The 17,126-nt window shown below is 50.8% G+C and overlaps 1 protein-coding gene across 3 annotated transcripts in view; it reads right to left on the bottom strand.

The window, feature by feature from the left end:
* Positions 1 to 834: 834 nt before the first annotated feature.
* The window catches only part of UNC45B (unc-45 myosin chaperone B), a 30,132-nt gene continuing 13,840 nt past the window's right edge, over positions 835 to 17,126 (bottom strand). For all 3 annotated transcript variants that reach the window (XM_045889379.3, XM_045889377.3, XM_045889380.3), the window contains exons 10-20: positions 14,818 to 15,118; positions 13,633 to 13,727; positions 13,322 to 13,463; positions 12,423 to 12,563; positions 9,803 to 9,930; positions 8,859 to 8,925; positions 8,002 to 8,115; positions 7,530 to 7,645; positions 6,547 to 6,664; positions 4,166 to 4,321; positions 835 to 1,488 (exon numbers count right to left, since the gene is read on the bottom strand). In XM_045889379.3, the coding sequence (XP_045745335.1) occupies positions 1,228 to 1,488; positions 4,166 to 4,321; positions 6,547 to 6,664; positions 7,530 to 7,645; positions 8,002 to 8,115; positions 8,859 to 8,925; positions 9,803 to 9,930; positions 12,423 to 12,563; positions 13,322 to 13,463; positions 13,633 to 13,727; positions 14,818 to 15,118 (1,639 nt within the window). In that variant the 3' untranslated portion in view covers positions 835 to 1,227. The remainder of the gene's footprint in view (positions 1,489 to 4,165; positions 4,322 to 6,546; positions 6,665 to 7,529; positions 7,646 to 8,001; positions 8,116 to 8,858; positions 8,926 to 9,802; positions 9,931 to 12,422; positions 12,564 to 13,321; positions 13,464 to 13,632; positions 13,728 to 14,817; positions 15,119 to 17,126) is intronic.

Raw genomic sequence — 17,126 nt, 5'->3', positions numbered from 1 at the left:
AGGAAGTGAGTGTGGGCACAGTGGGGAGGAGGTAGGAAATCGAGCCTCTGACTCTTCCCCTTTTGTCTTATTGATTAAATTCTCTTTTTTAAAACGTTTTACTTATTTGTCAGAGAGAGAGAGAGCACAAGCAGGGGGAGCTGCAGGCAGGGGGAGAAGCAGGCTCCCCACCAAGCCAGGAGCCTGATACAGGACTCGATCCCGGGACCCTAAGATCATGACCTGAGCCGAAGTCCCCTGCTTAACGGACTGAGCCCCCAGGCGCCCCTTATTGCTGAAATTCTTAAAGCAGATGTGTCAAAGGCAGAGTTTCCTAGCCCCTCCAGGAAGCTGGGATTCGGCAATAGATGGTGAAAGGCACTGGTGTTGGGGTTCAGGGAAAACAAAAATGAGCAAGTATTTCCTTGGGCACAGGCCCAAGAAGGCGAAGGCGGGAAGGGCTCAGGAGCAGGCTGCCCGCAGAGCTGATTGACCCGGTGCCTCCTGCGGACTACGCACATAGTGCAGGCTCCGGGACAACACACATGGTGGGGGCTCCGGGGCGGTTTAGTCCAACCCCGACTCCAAATGCTGCTCTCACGGGTGCCCTCCTGCCAATCTGCCTTGCAACCTTGGCAAACAGAAGTTTCTTCTTTTCACCACTGCCTGCTTTCCTGCCCGGAAGCCTTAAGCCCTAAACACACTGAAGCCAGATGGCCACCATGTCTTAGGGGAAATTGCAATTTCATTAATGCCAATGTATCCATTTTCTATGGACATTGTGGTTACTTCCATTTAGAGAACGATCACAAAAAGTGTTCTCTATGAAAACCAGCACAGCTCAACATCCAGACACAATAGCACTAACTTTTTTATTCACACACCTATTAGGTCTTACCTTACCACACAATCCATTTTCCAAAAACAAAGAATTCAGCCCATTATCCTGGCCTTTGGAATGGGTACCGAAAGAATTATCCAACTTGTATTCCGAATCACAGATGAAAATTACTCTAGGAATTTCTGGAACATGATAGATGTAAGGAGACAGCAAGAGAGCCAATGAAACATCCAAACTGTCCTAGGGCCAAGGGGAAGGTCGACAACTCAGGGAACACTCAAGTCTTTCTTTTATATGGAGACTTCATTGTCACTGCTAAGATCCCCCGCTGAAATGACACGCTTGAGTTCCCAGCTTAAGACTCTTCAAACTACAGGACCAGCCCCAGCAGCCCTGTGGGCCCCTGTCTAAGACACTGGTTTAATGAAGCCATAATCCATGCACTTGATGAGACATTCCCGGGCTGTCTGCACCACTGCCCCCTTCTTCTCATCTGGCTCTTGTTTGCCCACAACAGTCAGGATCTCCAGCAGCTCACTCTCCACCAGCTTCTTGGCCAGCTCAGCGTCGGCTGCCAGCAGGTTATAGGCAATGACTAGGCCCCGGTGTTGGACTGACAGCCGGTCGTGCAGGCAAAGCCGCTGGAGGATCTCCAACCACTGAGTTGTCTGGAGGGCAGAGGTGGATAAAGAAGGATTAGAGAAATCAGTGGAGGGACAGCGATGGGACATTTGGGACAAGATAAATAGAAGGCAAGAACGTATCTGGTTATGTGCATGGGACTCAGCATATGCCTACCTGAGCCCATTGGGACTAGCTCACAGACACCCACCTCCTTACCAGAGCCAGGGTAGGAACCCAAAAACTAGAAGGAACTTGACATAATCCAATCCCTTTCATATTATAAGTGAAGGAACTGAGGTCTAGGAAGGGGAAGTAACTCAGCTATGATCATACACGCGAAAACAATAGAGAATAAACACCTACCTGTCCATTTATTTTTTAAGCATCTGGAGAAGCAAAGGGACAGGCCCACTGCATGCCTGATTGGAATAGGGATGGAGGGTGTTCAGAAAGGAGGATTCTAACCCTGGGCACATGGGCAATGCCTGCTTCTGCCAACCCAAGTGCCCTTAGAGACATGAGCTCCAGGCACGCCTGGGGCTTGCGCTCCACCAGTTCTGACTGCAACTGGAATTAACACTGGAGTCTGGAGTACAGCCTCTCCTCCATCCCTCTTCTCCATTCCCAGCTGTGAAGCAGCCCAACTACTGTGAATGTGGAAGGCAGGACTCTAGACCATCTGATCACCCCAAGAGACAGAGTTGGAGCTAACAATAGAACCAGGAGGCTTGACTTTACAGCATTCAACAGACACACATGAGCGGCAGAGAAGAATAGTTATTGGTATGGGTTTTGGAGTCAGAGAGACCATTTCAGGTCCTAGGTTATAGTCACTTACCAAATATGACCTTAGATCAGTTTTTTAACCTCTCCAAGTCTCAGGAGCCCTTCCGTCATCTGGTATACCTACTTCTTCACATTGTGATGATTTAGTGATACGGTGCATGGACAGAGCTTAGCACGGGGGCTGGAGCATAGTAAGAGCTCAACAAAGAGAAGTGGACAGAGATGATGATTTTAGCCACTAATCCAAGGATTCCCCCTTTGCACGGGACCTGTTACCTCACCCTCCATTTGTCAACAGGGACAGCTTCCTACGTGGACCCCTCTCAAATGGGGAGACAGGCACAGAGGGGAAGAAAAGACAAATTATTGGCTTTTTGGCTTCTAAGCAGATTTTCTCAAGTCTGCACCAAGCCTCCTACCACAAGAAAAGGAAATGAAAATCTATCTAGCTGTGGTAGGGTTCAGGGAAAGGTTTAATGTTGATGGGTAATATAACAGGTCCCGTGCCATTGCTCCCAGGCACAGACATGTAGCCAAGATTTCAGAGCCCCTCAGGAAGAAAAGAAAGAAGTGGCCAGGAGACGGTCGGCAATCCTGAAGGATTCCAATCCCTTCTCAACTACCTGGCGGTGTGGCCTTGAGCTAGTTACTTTTCTGCACTCAGTTTTCCTCTCCAGTCAGTAGGGATAATAATAACCATACCCACCACCCAGGGTTGTTGGGAGGATGGAATAACTTAATAAATGTAAACGTTTAGAGCATCACCTAAAGCCCAGGAAGTGGGTGAGTCACAAAGCGCCCGGTGGGAGTCTTGATTGAAGTTGTGTGACCAGTTACTTCAGCAGAGGCCATTGGAGGGCGGGGGTTTCAAAGTATGGTCTCCAGGCCGGAAGCACCCCACCTAATCTACTGATTCAGAATAGCTAGGGGAAGTATTTTAACCAGCCCTGCAGGTGACTCACACACCTTACAGTTTTGAGAAACTTGTCTTAGGGGGCAATGCTAGAACCCAAGGACCAACCAGGAAGAGCTACATCTGGCAGAGAGACTCTTCTCTGGTGCCAAACAGCATAAGCACCTGTGCAACTCAGAGAAGGCATGTGTGCAAACACACACACACACACACACACCTTAAACTGACTACCTAAAAGAGCCTGCCAGGGGAACCTGCGTGGCTCAGTGGGTTAAGCGTCCGACTCTTGATTTCATCTCAGGTCATGGTCTCAGGGTCATGAGACAGAGCCCTGCCTTGGGCTCCCTGCTCAGTGGGGAGTCTGCTTGAGGTTCTCTCTCTCTCCCTCCCTCCCCCCCCTTGTGCGCTCACTCTCTCTAAAATAAATAAATCTTTTAAAAAAATAAATAAGAGCCTACCTTTAAAGCAGACTTGAGTACATTTGAATTGAGATGCTTACATTTTTTGTCTTCAGTGGACTTGATGCCCACAAACTAAGTTCAGTTCAGTGAAATGAAGACATTTTCATTTTGCACTGCCATGTTCGTGATTGCGCATATACCACTTTGCTGAGACGGCCACAGTCCCACCATGTGAGCATCATGTTCACATAAGAGGACCTGCCATCTCTTTGCCAAGCCACAAGCTCCCTACGGTACCCCCACCAAGTCCATGGTCTTCTTGGGGAGCTCGGGGGTGCCATAGCAGTAGCTAGTGTTAGTGTGGTCCTCCTTGTTATCATTCTGAAGTACTGAGCTATAAGCACCACCAAAATCACTGGGTGAAACTACAGTGGGAGGGACCCAAGTTAGCTCATGTGGGAAGTCCCCACAATGGATGTAAGAGGCCACACGGTGTAGACCCTCCTTCTAAGGTGGGAGGAACAGATACCCAGGGACCTGGGAAGTGTTAGCACGGAGCCTGGTCTCCCGCAGAGGATCACACAAGGCAGTCCCTTTCCTGCCCCCAGGACCCGCTCTCACCACTTGGGTCATCTTGAGGCACAGTTTCTTATGTGCTGCCGTCAGCATGGCCAGCGCCCCTGCGGCCGCATTCTGCACCTTGTCATCATCCTCCCCGCAGAGCAGCACCACCAGCTTCAGCCGGTCATTCCCATCAGCCAGGAACCTCTCCTGTACCTATGGGAGCGAGGCGGGTACGTGGCTCAGAGAAAAATTCCCCCACCTGCCAGCCTGGAGAGGGAAAGAGGCACCTAAAGCCATGTTCTCTGACCCAAGATTCTTTGGAGCTTTCCTTTGAGCAGCTCGCCCATGCCACCTCCCCCAGGAAGTCTCTGATTAGCTGGATAAAGGGGCTATAAACTCCTCCAGGTACAAAGTTCAAGAGGGTTTAGGGGTTCTCCATACGGCCTGTGCCACCACTCCTGTTTGCATTCAGCTACCCACACCAGGGGAAAGGGCAGGCACACACCCACGAATGGTAGATGTTGCCCAAAGAGCCATGTTTCACCTCTCTTTGGGGAAGCCTGGTATGCTTCTCCCACAACAGATGGGCCTTCAGGGTCTGCCATAAAATGACTTTGCAGTCCCTGAAGGCGCAGGGGTTGGACAAGAGCAGGGGACAGAGGGAGAGCTGCTGTACCATTCAACAGGAGAGGGACGAGCTTCCCAAGGACCCTAAAGCCAGGAGTAGAGCCTCCTAGGGCCCAGGGCCCTGATATGTCTCAGAGTTCACTGATCCCCACCACCACCACCACCACCTGCTCCACAGTAAAATCTGGTTGGTCACATTTAAGGGCATTTTGTTGGGTCGGGTTTCCTAGAAGTGGCGCTCTAAAAGGGTCAAAGGTCGGTCATGGCTGCCCAGGTTATGACCCTCCCCCTGCATCTCCCTGAAGCTGGAGCAGTGGTCCTCAGAGGCAAGAGGATGACAGAGATGGTCAGTGCATGGGGCACAGTGGTGACTGGGAAGCAGATACCCCCAAAGGACTACATCCCCCTCCTCTCACATGTAGATGTGGCCATAAACTAGTTCTCATCATGGAATGTGAGAGGAAGTGATAGGTGTCGCTTCCAGGCCACCATGGCGGAGAACTATAGGGGCCTTTCCTGTGGTCTCTCTCCTCATTCAAGTGGAGACCACTCCCAGAGTGGCAGAGAGGGAGACAGTTCTTTTTTAGGGTGGGGGTTGCGGATAGTTCTTGATGGTCGAAGAAGCCTGGATACAAGTCATTGCTTAGAAGAAAGCCACTGGATCCAAACGTGAGCAGGAAGTGATGTGAGTGAGAAATGAATTTCTATCCTGTTGGGACTGCTTTATTTTGATTTGGGTTGTTGTAGCAGCTGATGTTCCCAGAGGAAGCCTGTCTCCCCTTCCCATCGTCCCTCCCCTCCTCTTTCTTTGGATATACTCTCTTCTCCCACGAGGCTGCCAGCCCCCCAGGCCAGCCTCAGGCCAGCTCCCCGGTGGATCCTGTTTAGATTGATTGATTGATTGATTGATCTGATTTGATTTGATTTGATTTATTTTACTTCAACAGGCTTTCATGGGTTGGGTTTTCATTCTATACCAGTGGGAAGATCCAAGACCTTGAGGTAAGAATTGAGAGCAAAGAGAACGGGTCTCCCACTAAGCCCTATATGAGGGCCCAAAAGGGCCACTTAGCCTGGGCCTCATGTTCATGAAGGGCCTCAGATTTGGCCCTATTGTTACCCCTGATGAGGTTATACCTACAGGCATAGCATTACTCTGGCAGGACAGAAAGAAGACATTCATTCACCATATGGTTATAATTTCTTCCCATTACTGGACCGTGAAGCTATTGGCATGTTTTGAATTCATTTTATTTATATAAATCCTATAATTACTCTGTGAAGAACACAGTTACACTGCATTGCAGTTTCCATGGGAACAGCAATAGTTCATTAAATGTTAACATTTAAAATAGCCTAAAATTGTTTGTATCTGTGTTTGCTTTTCTTCATTTTGTTAGGTATGGGGAGCTTCGATAAAATGTAAGTGGTCTAGCCTCTTTTGGCCTCTAAGAGCCCTGGTCTTATATCCTTCTCTGCTACAAGATTATTCAGACATAAGTAACTTATGGAAATGGTACCTTCCATCTCACCCAGCTCAAGCTAGGGGTTAAACCCTTAGCTAGGAACAATACTATTTTGTGTGTTTTCCTTGTCTCCTTGGTACATATATTCTTCTCAGGGTCCCTACAGGGAAGGGGGCTGCACTCCAGGAGAAATACAGGGGTTCCTGGGTTCTCTGGCAAAATGCTACCTTAATACCACTGTAACCCTCAATCTCATGCCAGGCCCTGCTGTGTGGCTTGACTCTTCATGCCAAGATCACTCCCCGCCCCCATCCTGAGCCCACTCCCATCCCGAGCCCACCTCACCTCCTTGTTCACCACCATATTGCACATGCATTCAGTGGCCGCCTGCCGCAGCTGGTCATGATTCTCGAACATGTAGTTCTCAATGTCAGGCAAGGCCCTCTCCTTAAAGATCTTCTGCCTAGGGTGTGAGAGGTAGGGAAAGGAGGCCACTGAGTCCTCCGTAGTGAGCATTTGGAGTTTCTGGCCACCCAAGGGCCATTCCGCCCTGCAGGTGGTTCCCTCCCACATCCTCGGCCAACGTGGTTTGGATGACATTGATCCTGCCCACCAGTTCCAGGAAGGGCACCAATGGGCATAAACTAAATGACAGCATAGCATCCTGGCCATAGCCATGGGCTGTGGGATGAACATGTCACCAGGCTAGATTCTTCTGTTTTTTTGCTGCAGAAGAGAAACTCTTTCTCTCCTGCTGGACATGAAGCCAAGAAGATGTGAGGTCCGGAGTGACCCTTGTGATTGTGACAGAGGGGAAGAGCCCATTTGAGAATTAAGACAACACAGGCAGGAGAAGTGGACAGAAGTAGGAAAGTGGGGAGTAGTAGGGAAAGTAGAGAAGAAAAGAAAGTAGGGAAGTGGAGAAGTTTTGTAACGTCTGCATCAAGCCACACCCGCATCTGGTCACCCCAGACTTTTATTTACATGAGTCATTAAATTCCTTTTATGCTTAAACCAGTTGCAGTTGAGTTTTCTGCTCCTTGCAACTGAAAGAATCATAACCTAATTCTCTCCCCCATCCCCTTGCTCCCAGGAAGGAATCCCCACCCATCCATTGGGTATCTTTTTTACTACTTTAGTCAGAAAGAAGTGTCTTTATGATCTCCTTTGCCTTCATACGTTCACTATGGGCTAACTCAAATCCCTTCCACTGCAAATGTCTACCCCCTGCCTTCGATCCTATCCTCAGAGGAAAGCACACACACTACATATGAAGTTTCTGGGGCGCCTCTCTCCACCCCCGCTCCCTCCCTCCCCACCTCACTCACCGGAGTTTGTCACTCCGCCCAGACAGATTCGTGAGGCCCAGGAGAGCCTCGTAGTTCTGGAGCCCATCCCTCTGTGTGTCCAGGAGACTCACGAGAGGCCGCACCACCTCATACACCTGTGTGGAAGGGTCAAGAAGTGGGTCGGGCAGAGACCAGGTGCCCCCAGACCCTACCATTTATAGGTGCCCCGCTTTAGAATTTCCAAAATGCTTGTCCACCCACTGACTGATGCAGTTTTCACAATGACCCTGAGAGGCAGGACTGTTTCCCTTACTTTGCAGATGCGATAACCCCAGTTTCTAAGAGGACAGTCCTGTTAAGTCAGAAGCAGAGCCAAGCCTGGAGTCCAGGCACCTCCAGTTCACATGCCCCCTCCCAGGCTGGGGGTAGGGCGACAAGGGGAAAGGTCCTTGGGAGCAGAGGGGACTCCTCCCATTGCCCCATCCCACCCACCCCGGCACCTGGCACCCACCCGTTCCCCCGGGAAGGCGATGTCTGGATTAGAGACGGCGGCGATCTTTGCCAGAGCATGGGCGGCCTTCACCTTGCCCACGTCCGTACCCTCCAAGGCCAGGGGAATCAGCGCCTGCAAGAGAAGGCACGGTCACTCCTCCGTCATGGACATCAAAGGCCTCTCTTCCCACCCTCCCTCTCCAGCTGTCTGCCTCTGCAGTACAAGCAAGGCTTGAGCATCACAGAGAACGATTAAATACAGAATCAGGGATTCACTCCCTTGCTTCCCAGCACACTTCAATGTCTTCACCTACACTCTCCGCCACCCATCCACACTGCTGGTTTTTGGAGAAACAAATGGATCTGTGTTGATGCCCTGACTTAAGTCAAATCTAATCATCACAGCAGCCACTTCCTGAGTGGCTACTATGAACCAAAACTTGAAGTGTATTTCTGGAATCCTTGTGACGTTCTGCAGAGTGATTGTGCAATTTCCCCCCTATTTTACAGATGAAACTGGCTCGGGGAGCTTGAGTAATTTGCCCAAAGTTCTGCAACTAAAAAGGGGACAAGCAAGAATGCAAAGACCAATCTTCTACAGCAAAGTCCACGATGGTCTGTGCATCTGTACCGGGCTTCCTTCCAATAGCAAGGAGGATAACTGGGATTCCACACCATAAAATCAGGCAGAAGACAGTTTGGGGCTATGAGCACAGACAGGACAGTATTCCAGGAGGTTGGGTTGGGGCACAGGGTACATTATTCTTGGGCCAGGCAAAGAGCATGCGCATACTTGCACGCCCCCCCCACCCCCCCCACACACACTCCTCCCCATGGATCACCTTCTAGGATGGCAAACCTTATCCCACCAATTACCTTGCCACCACCTTGAGCCACAATGGTTCCTCGGTCTTTAGGGTTATCGCAGAGTGCCAGGAATACCCTGTAGGGCGAGGATGAAGGACACATAATGTGCACCCTTCCCAGGCATCCGCAGGCCAGCCAGTCAGACCTGGGGAAGCCCTAGAAAGTGCTGCCCCTGGCATTAGCCACCTTGGCCAGATACCGCCATGGATATAAGGAGCTGGGGAGAAAGTGAAGCCAAGTGAGGCTGCAAAGAGCCACTCTCTCCCTATTTGGGGAGACAACAAATGGCTCCTTGCTGCCCATCAACCAGGAGAAAATCTTCAACCTGGATGCACCCCAGGACCTCCATGATCTGGCCCTTGTCCCCCTCTCCGGTCTTACTAGCACCCTCCTGTGCACCCCATACTTCAGACATACTGTAGGAGAACCCCATCTCATTCACTCCTTCTCCCTCTGTCCTCAGTGTCTGTAGATGCTGTCCCTTCTGCCCAGAACCATTCCTCCCTGGCATTTCGGTGACTCCGTGTCTCCCCTCATGGTTCCACTGAATTGTCACATCCTCCAGGAAGCCTTCCTGGTTTGCCCTCCCACCTACCTCCAGTCTGGCTTGTGCTCCAACCAACCCTCTGTTTCCCCCACTGTACCGTAACTGGGAGCCTGTCTGCCTCCTCATCATACTGCACAGAAACTGTGCCTTTTGTGTGGAAGAGCAGGTGCCACACAGGACTTGGCAAACAGGTAACCAGGATGGACAGTGACCTCTTTCCACCCAATGCAAACGTCCACCTGTGATCCCTGCCCCACCACGTCACTTTTCGATGTTGATCCCCTTCCGTCTCCTCTCCAGGCCCCCCAATGACTCATTCGCTCATTTACACCCCTGCCACCTCTATCCCCGCCCAGTCTCCCCCCCAGACCCCTCAGACCCCAGCCCTGGCCCACTGCAGCCCCACCTGGCCAGCAGCTCTTTGGTCTGGTCAGTGAGGATGGCACTGTCCGCTTTCACCATGCAGGTCAGCGCGGAGGTGACCCCAGCCTTCAGAAGCCGCTTCACACGCATGTCTATAAAGTCCTTCTTGTCCTGGGGAGACGAAAGGGTGGCAGTGGGGAAGGAGCCAGGGCACCAGGCCAAACTATATGGGAACTAAAGGTGGTGCATTTCTGACTGCTAGTGGCAGGCTGAATAATGGCCCCCAAAGATGTCCACGTCCTAATCCCCAGAACCTGTGGCCGGTACTTTACACAGCAAAAAAGGACTTTGTAGATAGGATTAAATCAAGGATCTTGAGACAGGGAGATAATCCTGGGTTATCTGGGTAGGCCCAATATAATCACGAGGGTCTCAACAAGAGGGACGCAGGAGGGTCAGAGTTAATAGAAGGTGTGGCAACAGAAGCAAGAAGCTGGAGTGATTTAAGGTCACTAGCCAAGGAAGGTGGCTTCTAGAAGCTGAAAGAGACAAGGGAACAGATTATCTTCTCAGAGCCTCCAGAAGGAACCAGCCCTACTGACACCTTGACTTTGGCCCAATGGGACTGATTTTAGATTTCTGACCTGGAAATAGGTCAGCACTGGAAGTTTTAGAACTGGAAGATAATAAGTTTGTGTCGTTTTAGGCCATTACGTTTGTGGCAATTTGTTACCGCAGCAATTAGAAACTGATATACTCTTCCAGATTCCCTTTGCCCAAACAACAGCCAAGGGGGTGTCTGGCATGTTCTCCTCTTCCTTGCCCCCTCCCCCACTCCCAGTACAGAGCCTGAGCAGCTGGTGTGGCAAGAAAATCATCCCAAAGATCTTCATTCACAGAGAAGTGAAATCAAAGAGATCATCCAAAACCCCAGATGACCCAAATATTCCTTTTTTTGCAAAAGGTTGGCTTTTTATTGGTGGGGGGAGGGGAGGAGTTGGGTGGGGGACTTGGGGGATTAGGCAGGAGGGAGAGGGGATAGGGAGCAGATAAAGTCGACCTAACAATGGATTGGATTGTGCTGGAAATCCAAAGTCTGCCCCAGGGTTGAACAGTCTCTACAGATAATTCTTGAAGTGGCTGGGAAGACGCTGGTGGTCACGTGCAACCTCTAGAAGCCACATTTGAACTTTACAGCAGCAGAATATGCTATATACCCTTGCCTGCATGAACCACTATGCAGCTTTAAAAACTGATTCTGATACTGGGGCGCCTGGGTGGCTCAGTTGGTTAAGCGACTGCCTTCGGCTCAGGTCATGATCCTGGAGTCCCTGGATCGGGTCCCGCATCGGGCTCCCTGCTCGGCGGGGAGTCTGCTTCTCCCTCTGACCCTCCCCCCTCCCATGTGCTCTCTCTCTCTCAAATAAATAAATAAAATCTTAAAAAAATAAAATAAAATAAAATAAAAACTGATTCTGATTAAAAAAAAAAAGAGGGGGGGACACCTGGGTGGCTCAGTTGGTTGAGCGACTGCCTTTGGCTCAGGGCATGATCCCGGAGTGCCGAGATCTAGTCCCGCATCGGGCTCCCTGCTCAGCAGGGAGTCTGCGTCTCCCTCTGACCCTCCCCCCTCTTGTGCTCTCTCTATCTCATTCTCTTTCTCAAATAAATAAATTTAAAAAAATAAAATCTTAAAAACTGATTCCTAGAACGACATAGCAGGTGGCAGGGATTAAGGAGGGCACTTGTCGTGATGAGCACCGGGTGATGTATGGAAGTGTTGAATCACTAAATTCTACACCTGAAACTAATATTACACTGTAAGCTAACTGGAATTTAAATAAAAACTTAAAAAAAAAAATGATGGCATAGCAATATGGAAAACACCTAAAGTATTTTCCCAAAATTGGGCACAAAATAATAACAACATTCTGATTATAACTATGAAAAGAAAAAAGATGCACAGAGAAAAACAGCCTCTGGTAGGTAATATAATATACCAAAATGCTGATAGTGGTCAAGGGGAGATGATGTCATTATGAGTAGTCATTTTCTTTTCTCTGCTGTCCACCTTTTTGTTTGTTTTGCAATGTGGTTATATTACGTTGAACATTTAAACAAATCTGTCTTTTACAGGCTGGAAACACAATGCATGTACATTCATATTTAAACCACATACAAAGCATACCCTTGAGTTCAGGGGATCCCTGGGGAGGGCCCCAAGGGGGTTTGTGACATCTGGGCTACTGCTGACCAGCATCTCTCCCCCTCTCATTATTCCTACTTAGTACCAATAGCCCCAAATCTAGATATCCCAGGAAACAAAAGTTCCGTAAGCGTTGGAAACATGAAATACACTGTCTGAGGTCCGTGAAACCAACAACATAAACGTTCATCAAGGCTCCATTTGATTTTCAGACTACAAATGGCTGGATCTTCACCCCCCACCCCATGTAAAACATTAAAACTGGGGGGGAATGAGCACCACTTAGTGGGGGAAATGTATCCATGATCCTCTTCAATTTTTCTGTGTCCTACGCCAAGTCCTCCAAGCACGCGCACACACACACACACACACAGAGCACCCAGACATCACTACCTTTCCGTTCACCTCTCTGGCAGCCTGGTGGCAGGGACCCCTCCAGCATCATCCCTAGCCTTACCTTAGGGTGCTCCTCGGGCACGTGCTGCTTGGAGAACTTGGCGAGCTGCACCAGCTCAGGGATGACCTCCTTGACATCGTAGCTGTTGGTGCAGTTCACCAGGGTGGTGGCCACTGAGTACAGGATGGTCTTATCAGTAGTCTGGAGTTACGGGGTGGGGCGGCAGGAGGAGAAAGGCAGAAAGGAAACTTTAGAAAACATCTCTGCTTCCAGGACGGCTCCCTGGCCGGGCCGGTGAGTTGGTTTGGGAGGAGTGTGGCTGATGCAGCCCAGCTTGGAGAAGAGCAGGTGGCAGGAGAGGGAGGAGGGAGGAGGAACTGGGAGCTGGCTCTGCTCATGCAGGGTGGGCAGAAGTTTCTCCTGCACCTGCAACAGCACCCCTGAGAGCATGGGTGGGGGCCCCCTGAGTGTGCCTCTTTCAAAAGCCCAGGTCAGCACGCTTTGGTGGGGGTGGGGTAGGGACTGGACACCTCTGGTCTGGCCCCCGCGGAAACTCCCTCCCTCCTCTCCTCCCTTTGGTGGTGGAAAAGAGCCAGGGCATTAGCCTAGCAGAGGAGGAAAGGAGTCTGGGAGGCGCTGGGAAGGAGGAAGGGACCCAGAAAGGGCTAAGCACTGCCTCTCAGTCCCTCAAGACCTCACTTCCTGAGGGTCCCAGGAAAAAATACCATCCTCTCATTCATCTTCCCACTGCCTGGAAGCCATGAAGAGTCATGAGCCCATTTTATGGTCAGGTAAAATAAGGGCCAGACAGGGGGAAATAACCAATCTGGTTTACACGGGTAGGAGGGCCAGAGCCGGGATGAAGACACAGGAGTCTCATTTCCCAGGCTCAGTGGAGGACCCTGTGAGCCTGAACCCAGGAGACCTTTCCTGAGGCCAGAGGTCAGGGCCACACTTGCCTTGGCCAGCTCAAACATGGCCTGCAGGGCAGGGATGTCCTGGACCAAGTCGTCTTTCACATCGGCATCTAGCGTGAGGTAGGCCAGGCCCTCCACTGCCCATCGCCGGGTCCGGGTATCTATGGATGCACTGCACAGCCACCTGGAAATTGGGGAGGAAGAGCACTGGGCAGGGGTGCTGGGGCTCAGGTCAAGAGATGAAGCCATTTCAGGGTAGTGGGTAGTAGGTGGGGGGCCTTTCACAATGTGGCGTCCTCTGGAGCCCATCCCAGAGAGGAGGTGGCAGGCTTGAGGAAGTAGGACCCCCTTACTTGCGACACTGTTTGGCCAGCTTCTCTGTGGACCCTTCAGCAAACTGCCTGAGGCCGTAGTCTGTGCCTCCCGCGGAGCCAAGCTTACAGAGTCCCTGGGGGGGCGGGGGGGAGGGAGAGGCTTGTAGAGTCAGACACACTTGGGGACAAAGGCCTTGCTCAAACAGGTCCCTGTGGCTGGAACACTTTGCCCCTTTACCTTTGCTTGGACAAACCTCTATGCCTACTACAAAACCCCGCTCAGGGGTCACCTCTTCCAAGATGCCTTCCCCGAGCTCAGCTTCTAAGACAGGGTAGATGCTCACGAAGCTGGACTTTGTTTTTTCCAAGATTTTATTTATTTATTTGTCAGAGAGAGAGAGAGAGCACAAGCAGGGGGAGTGGCAGGCAGAGGGAGAGGACCCTGTGACCCTGGGATCATGACCTGAGCTGAAGGCAGACACTTAAACATCTGAGCCACCCAGGCGTCCCACGAAGCTGGACTTTTGCACCCTGCCGCTTTCTATCGTCATTTGCACCCCACTGATGTTTAGTGTTTTGAAGAAAAAGCACAAGACAATACTCATCTTATCTGAAACTACAACGGTAAAGGTTATTCTCGTACAAAAACTGGCACAGAAATCAGACCTTGTGGGTAACGAATTTAGATGTGCAGAATTTTACCCAGGAGAATTGCACTCATATTAGGAAAACGTGCCTTCCATAAGAGAAAACTCATGATGGCAGAAGCTATAATTAGTCCTTTAAAAATTGATAGAAACAGGAAAACACATCAGTGGCTCAAGTTGTCACTGTAATGGTATACAAGCAACATAAAAGACCCATGGAAAGACTTTCTGTAAAATGAAATCGGAAACATTGAAACAGGTGAACTGTGCCATCCAGAAACTGATTAAGGACACAAACTGACTTTTTAGAGTTTGCTTTGAAAATACTGGTTGGACAGAAGCTCCTCAGGGTTAGCATCGTTCAAAAGCATGGAGGCAAATGTCCCCGGGATTATACAGTAAGGGCCCGCCATTCTGAATTTCCGTTCTCAGAGCCTCCTTCTTTCACCCTGCTCTGCAGGGGCCCCTGGGTGGGTCCAAGTGCCCCCTACAGCGCAGACTTCTCCCAGATAGGGGCCACGCCCTGTTCATCCTGGCGTCCCTGGTGCCCTGCACCGTATCTGGTGCCAATACTCACCACCAGTGTGCGGATCTTGATCTTCTCGCTTTTGGTGGTCTTGTAGATCTCTTTGAGCAGTGACACGCCATTGGTGATGATGAAGGTGGCGCGGTTAAGCTTGGTGGACGCGTGGATGAGGGCCTCCACGGCCACCAGCTGGTCTACCTCGCGCTCCGAGCCACACAGCGCTACCATCAGCTCCATCACACCTTTTAGTCCTAACAGCTGATTGCCCAGGTCAAAGGGGCCTTGCAGGATCCCTGACACCGTCTGAATGGCAATCACGTTCTTGTCCATGTCTTGGGGATCAAACTTGCCCCTAAAACAGAGGGCAAGGTGGTCAAGAGAACTGGCTGAGGTGGGTGGGAAGAGTGTGGGATTTGGGGGCAGACAGACTTGAATTCACATCTCGGATCCACCACTCATGTGCTGTGTGACCTTGGGCAATTCACTGAACCTCTCTGAGCCTCAGCTTCTTGATCTAGAAACTGATGGTATAGTACTACTACTTATCAGAGTTACGGTGAGGGTAAGTGATATAACAGACATGCCATGGGTTGTGTCCCCAAGAAGCACACTCAGATGGATGGGGATTGACATGTAGGAAGTTTTTGAGGGAGAACTCTTGGGATCAGCTCACGTTGGAGAACGGAAGGAAGCAAGACTGGGCAGAGGGACACGTTGGGCTGCAACTCAGTCAGCATAAAGCCTCAGCCTGTGATGAGTGCTACAGTGGGAACACATTCCAGAGTTGTTTCCAGCTGGGGGTAGGGATGCGTCATTGGATGCTGACCGCCCTGGGGACTGTCTCCAGCTGAGGGAGGTCCCCAAGAGAGGTTACGGGCGAGGGCTGTCAGTGCACGGGCTTCCCAGCAGCTGTGATGTCTAGCGGCACAGTACTGCAGCCACACCAACACGGAAGGGTACTGTGGTGCCCGGCACATGGCATCACTCTGCAGTGTGACCAAGTCATGCAGTAGCCTGAGCTGCTTGCTCCCCCATCTGGTCCCAGCACCCCGCCCCCCCACTAGCAAATGAAAGGTCTGCCTTGCTTTTGGAATCGACTCTCTCTACTCTATGGGAGAATCTCCATGTGGGGCTGTCAGAGATGACAAGTTTTCTGATCTTCCCATGATCTGCCCAGGTCAGTCTGATATGAGGGACCAGAAGTGCATAGTGTGATGAATGGGAAGAAAGAAGGCAGCGTAATCTGGGCAGGAGAAGGCCACACCGAGCCAGACTGGGAGACCTGGGCTGTGATCCCGCATCTGCTGCTGGCAGGCTGGGTGACCTGGGCAAGTCCCTGTGGGGGAGAGGGTCAGCTTTGGAAGCTCAGAGAGCCCCTCCACTTCCGATGCCCACTCCGTGCCAGGGAAACCAGAGCCTTTCATAATCGGTCAGGGTCTGCCTTCTCGACTCCTTCCACCTGCCCCTGCCGCAGTGCCTGGTGAAGCAGGGTGGCTTACACCCTTGGGGAGGGCCCACCTCAGGCACCTCTGCTGCAGGAGGTGACCCCACCCGCTCAGGCTCAGTGACTGATCCAGGCAGGGACGGAAGCTACGGGTTGGAACAGGAGCTGACAAACTTTGGCTGCTTGGCCAAATTTGGGAGGCTGAGAATGGTTTTTATAGTTTAAAGGGTTTTTTTGTTTGTTTGTTTTTTGTTTTGTTTTGTTTTTTTAATATGCAACAGAGGGCTGCACATCCCACCAAATGTAAAATATTTACTCTGGTCCTTTAGAGGAAAAGTTTGCCAACTCCTGGAAGGGAGAAAGGAAAAGCAGAGTGTCTCCACCCTCCCAAGACTCACTTGGGATACTTTTTAAACTTGTAGCTTCCTGAGCCACAGCCCAGACTACTGAGTCAAGGCGGGGGGGTCCCAGAAGTCTGAATAATTGACAAGCATGAGGATCATTGGAATAAAGGGTTAAAAGATGGTGTAGCAGTGAGAGAAGGAAGGGGACACATAAAAAAGAGACTCGGAGCATCTGAGTCACAGCGATGGCACAGTGGTAGTGCGAAGACCAGAAGGTCACTGTTGAGGGTCCCAGGCTGCTGTCTAGGCTCTGCGAGGCTGCAGAGTGCTTAAAGTCTCGACAGCACCAGGTCTCCATCTTGGATAAGCTGAAATTTGTTCTTTCAACTGCAGGCACTTGTGATAGGTTTAAAATAAGTCCAAAAATATTTTGACGCTCCTCCGTGCAAAAGGTAGAGCCTAACTCCCTCCTCTGAAATGTAGACCATGCTTGTGGCTCGCCTTTCACAAAGAGAATGTGTGGAAGTGATCTGTGTGACTTCTGGAGCTAGGTTATAGAAGACATTGCCACT

This window comes from Mirounga angustirostris, unplaced genomic scaffold, assembly GCF_029215605.1.
Source record: "Mirounga angustirostris isolate CCGP_5_RB_7025 unplaced genomic scaffold, mMirAng1.0.hap1 SCAF_17, whole genome shotgun sequence".
Classification (NCBI taxonomy): Eukaryota; Metazoa; Chordata; class Mammalia; order Carnivora; family Phocidae; genus Mirounga; species Mirounga angustirostris.
This window is presented reverse-complemented; position numbering and strand designations above follow the sequence as displayed.